The following is a 13,948-nucleotide window of genomic DNA, read 5'->3' on the forward strand; positions in this document are numbered from 1 at the left end:
AGAGTCTCATTTCACCCTATTGTAGTTACTCAAGCAGAGCCCGCTGACCAACCACAGGGACTTACAGGGCTTGGGAGAATGTATTCCTGCAAAATATGGAACTTTTATTAAATCTCAAAGGATATTAAGAGTATTTCTTTCTACTCCTGAAAACGTTAGAACTAAAATGTGTTATCATCTTTAAGTTGTCTTCATCTGGTGTGTCATAAACTGGTCCTCAAGTGTACATTGATTCAAAATTATTTCCCTTGAAATAGCATTTAGCCTTTAAGGGTGACTGATTCCTTTATTTCTTGATCAGTCAGATGCAACAGTTCACATTGAGGTTGTATGTCAGTAAAAAGGCAATGAATTATCCCAACTATATCAAGATTTAAATATATAACAAGCTTACGGCTGAACCACTGAATTTCAAATGGCAGAATTATAGGGTTTCCAATAGCCCTTATGAGGAAAGACTTTCAGAAATGTAATGAAGTCTTTTATAGCATGAGCGCGTTTTTACATTTTATAAGGCTGTCATCTACCCAAGTCTTATTTTTATTGATTCCAGTACATGGCATAGCCTCTGGCACATTGTAGGCAAATAAATGTAGACACAGTGGTCTTGAGGCCATGTCAGATGGACAGATTTATTCCTTAGACCACATATTACTGCTAAACACAAACACAAACCAATTACAAAGCACCTGGGAGTAGGGAGTTGGGAGAAATAGAAGTCTTTTGCTTAGTTTTTAGGACAAAGGAAGTAAATGCTCTTTACTTACTAGGAAGAATTTCATAGAAGAAGTAGGGTTTGAATTGGGCTTCCCAAGGCCACGGTGACCATGTGACATGTTGCTATCAACAAGACAGAGCGTTCCCAGCCCAGTAGACAGCCCAGATGGAAGCTCAGAGGCTACTAAAAAAGGGTTCTGATGAGAACACTAGAGGTACTTGTCTGAATAGCTGGTTTTGAAAACCTAAAACCTATGCCCCAGCATACATTTTTTTGCCCCATTTTAGTTTCTTTTGAACATTTTAAATACTTCTTCTCCCACATATCCTCACACTTCTCCTACACACTCCCAATCCTCCATCTTTCCCACGTATAGAGCCAAAAAAAAGTCTTTCTTTCTCTCTTTATACTAATTTCCTCTAATCTTTTGCTCAGTAATGTGTCACAGTCAGAACAAGTTTCAGCTCATTAGTTGGCAATCTTAATGCTGTTCTCTTAAAATAGTCAACGATTTGCTCTTTTTCTTAATAGCCAACAATAAATATGGATTTTCACCTCCTTTACCCCATTGCCTAAGGCTGAAATTTTCACAATATCAAACTCAAATTTGAACCTTCTAAAACTACTCTGGAAAAAAGAACCAAGCAGATTTATTTCACCATTTATCCCTTAATCTAAAAGCAAATAAAATGGATTTTACATTTTTTAACCAGGAAACAATCCCCCAAAAAACAATTTCTTTTTAATCCTTACCTCAGGATATTTTTTCCATTGCTTTTCAGAGAGGGTGGAAGGGAAAGAGAGAAAGAAAAAGAGAGGGGGAGGAGAGAGAGAGAAACATTGATGTGAGAGAGGCACATTGATTGGTTGTCTCCCACACATGCCCCGACCGGGGCCAGGGATTGAACCTGCAATCAAATCCTGGACCCTTCAGGCTCTAAGCACTGAGCCAAACCAGCTAGGGCCAAAAAACAATTCTTAAATTTTACATGCCATTTCCATTAAAAAGTGAAATTTGCTTTTAGTTGTATCAGTAGTAGTATGAGGTTGAACCATATGCAATTGCCAGTTTTGTAGTTCAAGTCTAATACTGGCAGTTTTGTATAGTTGAAACTAATGTGATTCCTGTCTATCTAGTACCCACAGAATCTTCACAGATGTTTTGGTCCTAGAACTCTTGGGTAGAGGTTACAGCCATAGGCAATAGGATATAAAGAGTCTTCAGAGGGTTCAGGCCAAAAAAAGCTGCCTCCATTGGTTTACTCGAAAAAGATGTTAAATAAAGCAGGAATATTTTCTAACTTTTAATATTGAAAACAATAGCTATCATTCATTGAGTAGGTGTTTATATGCATCGCTTTAACTCTGCAACTCTTGAAATAGGTATTCTTATCATAGATTTGAAAGTGGAGTCTCAGAGCAGGTGACTAGCTCAGGATCACACAGCAGATAAGAGGCAGTGCCCAAATTTCAAACCTGAATCTGCTGGACAAAACCCACACTTACCTTTCTATCACACAGCCCCCATTGACTTAAAAAAAAAAGAGAGAGAGTGAGAAGCAGAAAAGGAGAGATAAGGGAAGGAGGGAAGGCGGGAAGGCGGGAGGGAGGGAGGGAGGGAGGGAGGGAGGGAGGGAGGGAGGGAGGGAGGAAAAGGAAAGGAAAGACTCTCCGAAATGAAATACCACTTATCAGCACTTAATATTATGGATACATTTTGAGTTCTTTGCAGAAAAACTTTGACTTTCTACAATTAGGCCTTTGAGATGAAATTCTATAAAATAGCAGATCCTCTTATAGACCCAGAGCTCTTCAAGAACAGAGGCTGTCTAAACAATGTTGGCCTCCTTGGGGTGTGGGATAAGACCTGAAACAGAGGAAATCCCAAATAAATTCTAGAATGAATGTTTGAATGAGTAAATAAATAGATATCTTTTATAGTAAAAGGAGGCAGAAGAGGTACTTAGATGTTTGCAAAATTAAACATCTTACAGTATGTATGTATATTTTAACCACGATTGAATCACAGAATCATAACTCTGAATGGGACCTCATGAACTTTTGCATAATATTTTTTGTGTAGTAAATTAAGGAACTAAAACACAAAATTCCAAAGCTAACTAGTAACAGAAACTAGAGCTATATCCACTGAGCATTCTTTAAAATATACTTACCCTGCCCAGCCCATATGACTCAGTTGGTTGAGCTTCGTCCCATGCACCAGGATGTGGCTGGTTCGATTCCCAGTCAGGGCACATGCCTGGGTTGTGGGCTCAATCCCTAACAGAAGGTGTGCAGGAGGCAGCCAACTGATGTTTCCCTCTCATCAATGTTTCTATCTCTCTCCCTCTCCCTTCCTCTCTCTGAAATCAGTAAAAACATATTTAAAAGTAAATAAGTAAAATATACCTATCCCTGGATGTTGCCATCTATTGGGACATACAAGCACTAATCTAAACCACTGAATTATCCTAACTTATTTATAGTTATATATATATATATACACACACACATATAAATAATTGTAGAACAATTTACTTTAAGGAAATATTAAAGTTAATTGTTTTTACTGCTTGTAACAATTGGTAAAGATCAACATTAGCCAGGAATTTCTAGATGGCAGAAAGCCAAAAACAAGTTCTTTGCTTTGAGAACCACCCACTTATTAATCCTCAGGTGGATTAGTGTTTCAGAAAGGAAACTACATGGCCAGACACCCACAGGCCAGCAAAAAAGAAGAAAAAAAGACTTTTTATGCATACGACATATACTTTTACAAATGTTATCCCTAAAAAACACACTGTACAATTATACACACTTTGTCTCAGTGACTTACGCTTTTTATGCACATTTATTTTGCCTCTTATTCATTGAAAAAGCCATGCCTTTTCCTAGTTTACCTGACTTTCACATTACACCTAACTTTGAGGAGAAGCAATATTTACAACTGATGCATTTCCTGCACATGGGTGGTATGCATGCAGAAGCATCTATTATCTAACGTGACATTCATGCTTTTCTATCAGTCATTGCACATGTCTTCAGTGTGACTTTTCCCCCAAGTGCTTCTGTAACCCTATATTTTGTATCTGAGGTGCATACTAAAATTGCATAGAAACAATAATGTTTTCATGCTTTAAAGAGGGAATGAATTGTTGGCAAAAGTTGGTAACAAATGGAGATTACTGTGGAGATGATGTAAACCTTGAGCTAGGCACATACTCAAAAGTCCGAAGTTAAACTATTATCTACTGTCCAGTACTAATAAGAACAAGGACCAGATGGGGAGGCCAACTTGGAGTTAGCACATTCAGCTTGTAATGACAATGTTAAGAAGGAGTTTGGCCCGGCAGGAGTGGCTCAGTTGGTTGAGAGTCACTCTCTGCACCAAAAGGTTGCCCATTCGATTTCCAGTCAGGGCACATCCCTGGGTTGGGGATTCAGTCCCGCTCCACTGGTCAGTCTGGCCCCTAAGGAAGGCAACAATCAATGTTTCTCTCTTTCTCTCTTTCTCTCTCTTTCTCCCTGCCCCCAGCCCTCGCTCTAAGCATGTCCTCGGTGAAGATTAAAAAAAAAAGAGTTTCAATATTCTCCTTGATATGCAGCAAGGTTCCACATTAGACAGAAACAAGTGGGTTTTGAAAAAAATGTTTTACAGCAGCTCCAGGGCCCTCTACATTCTAGGGAGCTTCCCCAGAAGCACAACATAGAAAAACCCTAACTTAAGGCTTGTCCTTGACATAGAGTCACAGAGCATTAAATATAAACAAGACAGCCCATGATGGCATTTCAAAGTGCAAGCAGAGATCAGTCTGTTATTTCAGTTTGAATATATGTTCCTCAGGTTTGTCTACATTTGACAGCTAACCCAATGTTTTGGTTGTATTCATGGAATGAGAATACTTTTTATTTTTATTGGCATAACTATAGGGCTCTCACAGTTTAGACTTCAAATGGGCAACACAATTCCAGAAACTCTGTGCTAGGTGGTAAACACAGTAAGTGGTAAGCTGTCCTTTCAGTATAGAGCAGGATAAATCTACCAGAGACGGGAAATAAACGGATAGGGCAGCAAGTGGAGGCAGATCGCAGATCGGTCCGAGGGAGGGGGTAGGAGAGAGGCGAGAGACAGCAGCGGCAGGAGGAGGGAACAGACAGCCGCAGAGAAAAGGTAAGGAAGGGAGAACACGGGAGTGGAGTCACAGATGCAGAGGCAGAGAGATCCGGAGAGGATCCCAGAGGTGAGACCCTGAGGCGGGGAGGGGGCAGGGGGAGCGGGAAAGGATGTCTGGAGATCCGGGGACCCCACCTCTGCGGGGCAGTGTTTGTGGTAACTTTTCCAGGTGGCTATGCGTTTGGCAAAAGAGAAAACTGCAAGAGGAAGCTGCATGCAATGCTAAACCGTGAGGGTAAAAGAGCGAGAAAGGGATTTTAAAGAATCCGGAATTCTCGTCTGGGCTCCACAGAACTCCCACTGCCAAGAGCAACAAGGGCTCGGCATGTGTATTTCGTTCCGCTGCTGGCACCGTTAGGGCAGTGAGGGGACTCGGGGTTCAGCTGCTTCTCCCTCCCGGCCGTGCTCATTGACAGTGCTGGTCATTCCCACACGAGGTGGCCGAGCCTGCAGCCCTCTGCCGAACCGCCCCGGTGTGGAGGGGAGTACAGTCAGGGGCCCACTGGGTGCGAGAAGCTGCACCCAGCCACAGGGCTATACAAGGCTTTGGTATGGATTAAGACGCTGGGCGGGGGTGAGGAGGGGTCACTGAGCTCTCTGCAAAGTGCAGAAGGGCTGAGAGGGGCCGGCCCCTGCACTGACCAACCGGGGTTGAAGGGAGCAGCCCCTAGGGACCAGGACTGGACAACGTGCCTGTAGGGGACTGTTCACGGCAATGGAAAAGCAAAGTGACCCACAGTGATGACAGGCACTGGCAGGAGCTGGAGCTGCTGTTAAAAAGGCATCCTTTTGTGATATCATGGTAGAGGGAATTTGGGGTTTTGGGGAGGGGGGGAGTGTCGATTCAGCTTCACCCTGGCATAGGTGGCTGCCAGGGTTTTTAACTGCAGACCTGAGGTTGGAGGCAGCCAGTGTTGTGAAAGGGGCAGCGTAAGTGTGTGTGCGGGTGGGGGGTGGGGGCGGCTCACAGTCCGTGTGTCACACCGATGCAACTCTTATCCCTGCTCTGAGGTTGCAGAAGCTTTTAACGTCTCTGTGCCTCAGTTTCCTTTTTAAAGTTGAGTTCTGCTAAGTTCTTGGGAGGATTAGCAATAACAAACCCAGCCCAGTAAGTACCCGTTTGCCCAATATTTGGTTACTAGTATTATCTTTATTAGTAACCTCCTTCCAGCCCCATTTAAATTTCTGGTCCCAGACAGATTGAGGAAATCCAATTTCCCTGGATTCCTTCCCTCTTTATTCCCTCTCTTTTTTCATTTTTGTTCTCCCGTTTCTCTTTCCCTTCCTTCCCATAATTTACGGAGCTTTTACTTTGTGTGAGGAAGTGAACCAAGGCAGTGGGACCTGATTTCTTGATGTTTTTGTGCTTTAACTCCGGGAGTGTGGCTTTTCGGCTCTGTTCACATCCAGAGCTCCGCAACTAACCATGGAAACTCAGACTTCGCTGGGGAGTTGTTTTAACTACGGAGTGCGTGCTCTGTGCTAAATTGGGAGGGCTGGGAGGAGGGAATTGGTTGTAATTAGGAAAGATTTAAATGACTGAAAATACATTCCTGACTCTGTAAATGGAAAATTTTCTGATGCTTACAGTATTCCCTTGGGGCTGCTTTTATGAAGCCCTGATATATGTTTGAGAGAACAAAGGAAGTGATGGAGACGTAATTCTAGAGGATGCCCTCCTTCCACACTCTTTCAGTTTTATGAAGCCTGTCTTCTCAGGAGAGTTTTGAACGGATTTTGCTGTTTCTTCTGGTTCTCTGATTGGCCAGAGAGAAAATTCGTATGAAATCATTGACTCTTAGAGTGGGGGCTGTATGCTGTGTGGTTCAGCTAGCACTTCCCAAGAAAGAGCATTGGAAAGGGCAGCTCCAGCATGGAAACCCCCCCTTAAAGGAAAGCCACGCCCTCATTTTCAGGGCCCTGCATTATCTCCTCCTGCATTCTTCTTCCATCATTTCCTTTTCTAGTTTGTCTTCTTTTTAGTATCAGCCACTGGAATTGGCCACCAAATCCTTGGTGCACTAGTTAATAATGCTTTTTTAGAGAAATAGGAGTCTTTGTGAACCTTAAAACCTCTTCAGAGTAGAGGAAGACATATATCAGGCACATGTAATTACAATAACTTTCAATAATAACCTATGAGGAAGGGAATTTGTGTCCCATCCCAGGAATACAAGCAGACTAACACAGTGGTTGGTCCTGCCCTCATGAAGTTTACAGTCTCGTTGATGACATTTATTCATAAAAGGCTAATTTAAATGGAAAAAGAAAGTGAATTACACAACAATGTGTCATATGATCTATTTTTTTTAAATGATAACTATATATGGAGGTAAATATATGTGCTTTTGCACCTATATATATTCATTCACTTACATATGCCAGGTGCTGTTCTAGACATCAGGAATATAGCTGAGGATATTATTTATATATGTGTGAGAAAACTGTAAAGACAGCACATATTAAACTTATTATCAGTGGTTACCTGAAAATTGGAGTAGAAAAAAGGGTATCTTCAATTTAATTGCTGTTCTTTAGTATTATTTTAATTAGTCTAAATGAGCTTGAATTATTTATGTACCTTAAAATATAATAATAAAGCATTAAAAGGGGATGAAAATTTATATGATGCTGCCAGGTGTGAGCTGACAGCCAAGTGAGTAGCACAGACCATCAACAAGCAGTCTGGGAAAATGGAACTTGACCTGGACATGAAGGAAGATCAGGATTTCAGATAATCCTAGGAAGCAGGAAGGGGGGAGAGGGAAGAGATCCATGAGGAATGACATTGGCAGAGGGATGTGCATGAAGCTTCTGGCTGCAGCAAAGGGTTTGCTTAGGACAGGAAATGTGTAATATAGGGGAACAAATACAGGCATTTCCATTCTGACTCTGAGACAAATGTGTGAGCCTGCAAGTGACTGTATTCCCTGGGCCTCAGTCTTCTTACCTATCAGATGGGAGGATTGGAGAAGATCAGCTCTCCTCACATTACAGAAGTCTGAGGTCTTAAGAAACTAGAGAGGTATGTAGTAAAAGCCATGTTATGGAAGGCCTTAAAGGGGAGGATGGGGAATTTGCATGTGACCTACAAGCAGCGAAGAGTATAGAAGAAGATGAGAATCTGTATCGTGTAACTGTGAAAAACAGTACTTAGAAAAAAAGGAGATTGGCCATGAAATACGAGATGACTGTCAAAGTGGTAGAAGTAGAAAGAAGAGAGGGATTAAGGGTGAGCAAGAGAGTTTAGAAGAAGGCTTGCAGGTGAATTAGAAGTCCACTGCATAGTAATGAACTGCAATGTCTCCATAAAACAAAAAAAACTTGAGTCCACAATGACACTGAGGGAGGTGGGGTGGGGAGGGAATATGAAAATAAAGGGAAGGGCCTTCTGCTCAGAAGAATACCAGCTAATGATTCGAGAAGGAATAGAGAATTAAAAAATTATCATTTTTCAACCCTCAATGAAATAAGTGTTTCAGGCAAGCACAGTCAGTAGATGTAAACAAAAAATTAAAATGAAAGTTTTTGGGGTAAAAGGATATTTACATGGTCTCAAAAAATCACCCCACAGATTGGTATTTACAAAGGTGTCATTCTAAAGGTGCATTAGCCCTGGCTGGTGTGGCTCAGTTGGTTGGGTGTCATCCTTTACACCAAAGAGTGGTTGGTTCCATTTCTGCTCAGGGCACATGCCTGGCTTTCAGGCTCCATCCCCAGTGGGGGGTGGTGCAGGAGGCAGCTGATCAATGCTTCACTATCGCATCAATGTTTCTCTCTTCCTCCCTCTCCCTTCCTCTTTCTCTAAAGAATCAATTTAAACAATTCTTCTTTAAAAACAAAATAAAATAAAGGTGCCTGTAGAATTGGAGAGATCTGGGGGTCGTTAACTGGGTGACCAAACTTACTATCACCGATAGTGAGACAACCTCACATTTTGGTCCTCATAACATGATACAGTAAGGCGTCTACGTATTTTTTCTTAGATTTTGCTAAAAATGTTTGACCTGATTCTGATCAGGAAGAAACAATTAGACAAATCCAGAATATGGAACAGTCTATAAGCATCTGGCCTGAACGCTAGGGAGGGAGGGAGGGAGGGAGGGAGGGAGGGAGGGAGATGTCAGTATCATTAAAGAAAAAGATAGTATTTTAGATTAATAATTAATAAATGCATAATAACAACCAAATATGAGTAAACCTTGATTCACTACTAGATTGAAGAAAAAAATCTATAAAAGACATTTTGATAACAATTGAAGAAGTCTGAATAGGTATACTGAATGGGATAGAATTATTGTTAGCTTTCTGTGGTGTAATAATGACAATGTGGTTATATAGGAAATATCTTTACACTGAGGAGATACTTTGTTAGTATGTTAGATTGGAAATGGCATGATATCTGCCACATATTCCAAATGGTTCAGAAAAAATGGTGCCTGTGTTTATATGTGTGTCTCTTTAGAGATGATTGATGATAGATGATGATGATGATAGATAGATAGATTAGATAGATGATAGATAGATAGATAGATAGATAGATAGATAGATAGATAGATAGATAGATAGATAGATGATAGATAATAGATAGAGGTAGACGGAGAAAGTAGGAGGGAGGAAGGATGGGAAGATAAATGTGCCAAAATATTAGCAACTAATGAATCGTGATAAAAATATTATGGATTTTTATTGTATTGTTCTTTCTATTTTTCTGTGGTTGGACATTTTTCTAAATAAATAGCTGGATGGGGGGGTCTGTTGCAATAGTCTACATTAAGACTTAGAGCTAGGGTAGTAAATTAGATAAGAAAGAACAAACACAAAAGATATTTTCAAGGGAAAATGATCATTTCTCAGCAATACTGGTAAATACAACTTGATTTTCAGCATTCCTGTCTGTTCAGATCTCCTCCCCTTGATTTGACAGATGAAACCACTGAAAGGGGGGATTTCAAGCCTAGACACAATTTGTGTGAACTCAGAAAACCTGATTCCTGGGAGCTTTGGGGCAGTGGGATGATGACCTTATTTTTAGGAGAGGAATAAGTAAGAGAAATGCTAACATGTAATTATGGACAATACTCAGATGCCAAGGTACCTGTAGGCCCAAACATGAAAGAATGCCATCATCCTGAGAAGCCATGGTGAAATAAAACATAAGGTAAGTCCTGCACACAGTCACCAGAGTTTGAGTTTTGCATGAATGGATTTTGACCTTCTTAGCACCTTATTTAGCATCTTAGTCTTACTTAAGCTTTTTAGGAGCTTTAGGAATGGGCCATTGGACAGGTATGTCTCTACAGACAGTTTGTTTCTTTCTTTAAAATTGATTTTAATGATTACAAAGAAGGTAAACTGTGCAGGGGAAAAAAGAACCAAGAATCTTTTTCACTTATACTATCATCTCATTAAGGCATATTTGGAATTAGCATATTTAAGTGAAAAGCAATCTTGACCCAATATTTTTTATTGCAGGTGCTATTGCATTTTTGGTAGGACAGTTTTGCACTGAGTATAACTGCGTCACGGTTTGCAAGACATTTTACATACCCTGGCTTGCACAATTAATGCCAATATTGATCCCAAAATCTGACATTTTAGGGACAAAAAATATCTACCCCTCCCCCACATTTCCATACCCAGTTGAGAACTTATGTTAGACTTTCTAAGTCACTGAGGATGAAGCGATTGCTTTCTTTACCAATGCATCCCCAAAACTTAGTACAAAGACTGCCACAAAGAAGACATTCAGTAAATAGCTGCTAAATGAATCTATGTAGTGTTTGAAAATTTGATTATTCAAATTTATTCAGTTTTTCTATAAAAACTACTGCATTTTTAGTTTGCTTTGGCCGCCCTTTTTGCTTTTTATTGTCAAAGTAACACAAACCTTAAACTCAATAGTTAAACCGCTGAGCCACACCAGCTGGGCAATAGTTGAAACTTTTTATATACCTTCTAAAGTGTTATGACAATACATATTCACTTAAAATTATTCAGATGCTACTAAAGGCTATAAAATAAAATGCAATGCCTTCTCTCCTCTTTAGTATTTTTCCCCCATCATGGCCTTGACACCACAGCCCTCTGAAACCACAGATAGCATTTAGCTTTTGGTTGTGTAAACTGTTCTCTATTAGATCATATACCCTTTTGAAAGATTAAGGTAGATGGTGTGTGGGCAGGCTAAGTAGCCATCTCAGACAGTGAATTTTAAAAAAAAAGAATTTATTTAAGGAAAAGGGGGTGGGAATGGGGATACCCAGAGGGTAGGGCTACAAAGCACTGAGTCAAAGGGTATTGGCTCCAGGATGGCAGCAAAAATATACTCGAGATTGTGAAACAAGGAAGAGTGTAGAAGGAGCAACAGGAGAGCCCAGGCTGGGCTGCTTGGGCTCACTGAGGAGTCAGAGAGAGAGAAGGGCCCTTGGAGACAGGTTCAAGGTAAGCCCAGGACTAGCTGCTACTGCCCATTGCTCCCCTGGTTGCAAGTCTCATGGGGTCCCCTTGGAGGGAAGAAGTGGGGAGGAGGTGGTGCTGGCGTGCTCCCCTGGTAGGTCCTTTGTGCTGAGCATATTTATCTCTCTGGCTGGTGGAAATCTTAGGGGCGACTTCGGGGGAGGGTCTTAATAGAATATTCATCAGCTTTCCGGGTGTGCTCTTTCAGGGTCCTGGTCTCCACTGATTGTTGGTGCCAGGGCAGGGGGTCATTAGTCAATGTAGCTGGTCTTGAGGCAGCCACTGCATCACTTGCCTGGTTTTGCTGCTTTTCTGGGCCTGGAGCTAAAATACAACTGAGGCCTAGATGTTATTTTTAGGGAGGAAACACTCAGGGGGTCTAAACCACATGAGCAACGATATGCTGGGGGAGGATAGGTTACCTTGGGGACAAGGTTCTTGTTTTCCCAGTTTCGCTCCTTGTAGGCATCTGGTGCTTTGTGCCCTGGTGAGTTTCTGTACCTCGCCCATCATCCTTGTTCTGTTCATAACTGTCTAATACCCTTTTTTAAATAAGCAGCATTATATATACAGTTTTGCAACTTATTTTCCTTTAATTTAGCAATGAATCATGAATATTTTTCAGTATCAGAATATTAATATATTAGGTATGTATGCCACTGCTTTTGATGGCTGCATAGTATTCTACTGTGTGAATATTTAATAATTCATTTAATCAATTCCCTATTGATGGTGTTTCTAATGGTTGATTAAATTTAGTGATAGTTTAATTTCAGAAATCACAGAAAACTAAGTTTAAAAAAAATAATTGAGCAATTGCAATCAGTCTACTGATTTCGAAAGGTATAGCATGCTGAGCAAACTCAGAAGGTTGTTTTCATTATCACTATCCATCAATGAAAGGCCCTGGTTTTAAATCTCACCCTAAGCTAAAGGAACCTGTCAGCCCGAAAACATACATTCATCTCATGCCAGAGTAGAGGGCTTAGAGGCTAAGGTGAGAAGCTGATCTTTGAGGGGAGATTATTAGCTTCACCTCCTAGAGTTTGACCCTTTGCTTGAGCAGTTTGGGGACTTGGGAGACATAGAGGTGAGTAAATCCTTAGCAATGGTGTTTTCAAGGGCACTGAGACATGGAACGGGACCTTCAAAGATAGTTCCACCATGATCCCCAGAGAGACATTTGTATCAACAGAGACTCATGCACAAAGCACAATGTGGTAAATAAAACCCAGAATGAAGAGACTGGGTCTGTCATGGGTTCTATGTGCCACTGGTTTCATGTTTCTGTATCCCTTTCAAAGCATGTCTCAAAGGAAATTTCCTGACCATTCTGCTGAGTCCTAATTGGCAATAGAGCCCCAAAGGGACAGAGAGCTTGTAACCAGCAAAGTCACAGCACAACCTGAGACTGAAATCAACTGTAGAATGAATGAAGGGCCAGCCAGAGTGCGTAGGAGAGCAAAGAGCTACTTCCCCCCAAGAGGGTCCCTCATTTGCCTGATCATCTGTCATTAGGAGCTTTTTTAAAAGTGAAGATTCTGACCCATTGAGTCCAGTCAATCAACCCTTCTCTCCCTACATAACAAATTCCTTCTGAAGAGACCTCTGGTCAGTACCTTGCTCTTAATAAACGTGCAACAAATGATTGTCAGATAAATTTTAATGACTTAAATAAAAGTATGTGATCTAACAGTTATAAGCCTTTATTGACTCAAGAAATATTAAGTATATATATAGTGTTCCAGGTATCAGAGGTTTGGAGGTAAAAAAGACAAAGCCCCTACTCACAGGAAGCATTTCTCTGGGTGGGTGAGAAACAGGCAAAATATCAGGTAGGCCTAAGTTCTACAAGAAATTAAAACAAGATGTTAAAGATAGTCTGGAAAGCTACTTTAAACAGTTAGCAAAGAGTTCTCCAAGGAATTGGCCTTTGATCTGAGACTTATAAAAATAAGGGATCGAATGTGAGAAGGTCAGAAAGACAGCAGCTACCAGTGCCCTGAGGCTGGAGGAAGTTGGATTTAGGTGAAGCAGAAAGAAGGCCCTGGTAGCTGTAGAACAGTGAAGGAGGCAGACAGTGGACTGAGACAGAATCAGAAGGACGAGTTGAGGTAAGGTGAGTTGCTTAAATTTTATTCAAAGTACAAGAAACCAATAGAAAAAAATTAGCAAGAGAGAGACATGATCTGATATATATTTTGAAAAGATCATTCTGGCTGTTGGATCAAAATGGATAGAATAGGATGGGGAATACAGAGTGAGAGCAGAGAGACCAATAAAGGAGCTGTTGCAATGTCCCTGGGAGGGATGGTGGAGTTGGAGAAAAGTGGATGCAACTGAAATATGGTTTGGAGCTGGAGTGAACAGATGCTGATGGATTACATGGGGAGGCGGGAGGGAAAGAGAATTCAGGTTGGCACGTAGGTTCCGGTTTGAGTGGCTGATGTCGGTGTTACTATTTACTGAAAGTGGAAAAATTCCCCAGAAACAGGTTTGGAAGAAAATTAAGAGTTTGCTTTTCAGCAGGATGAGTTTGAAAAACCTTAGACATCCAATTGGAGAGTCAAGTAAGTCGGTAGATTTCCAAATCCAGA

At 41.0% G+C, this 13,948-nt stretch overlaps 1 protein-coding gene across 25 annotated transcripts in view; it reads left to right on the forward strand.

The window, feature by feature from the left end:
- Window positions 1-13,948, forward strand: part of DLG2 (discs large MAGUK scaffold protein 2) — a 1,618,243-nt gene that overhangs the window by 1,321,077 nt on the left and 283,218 nt on the right. For 2 of the 25 annotated variants that reach the window (XM_081155085.1, XM_081155086.1), the window contains exon 1: window positions 4,844-4,959. The exons of 21 other annotated variants lie outside the window; for them this stretch is intronic. In XM_081155085.1, coding sequence (XP_081011211.1) covers window positions 4,924-4,959 — 36 coding nt within the window. In that variant the 5' untranslated portion in view covers window positions 4,844-4,923. Of the gene's footprint in view, window positions 1-4,843; window positions 4,960-13,948 lie in introns of those variants that run through there. 2 more of the 25 variants (XM_081155091.1, XM_081155090.1) reach the window with 1 other exon arrangement.

This window comes from Miniopterus schreibersii, assembly GCF_964146895.1.
Source record: "Miniopterus schreibersii genome assembly, chromosome: 12".
NCBI lineage: Eukaryota > Metazoa > Chordata > Mammalia > Chiroptera > Miniopteridae > Miniopterus > Miniopterus schreibersii.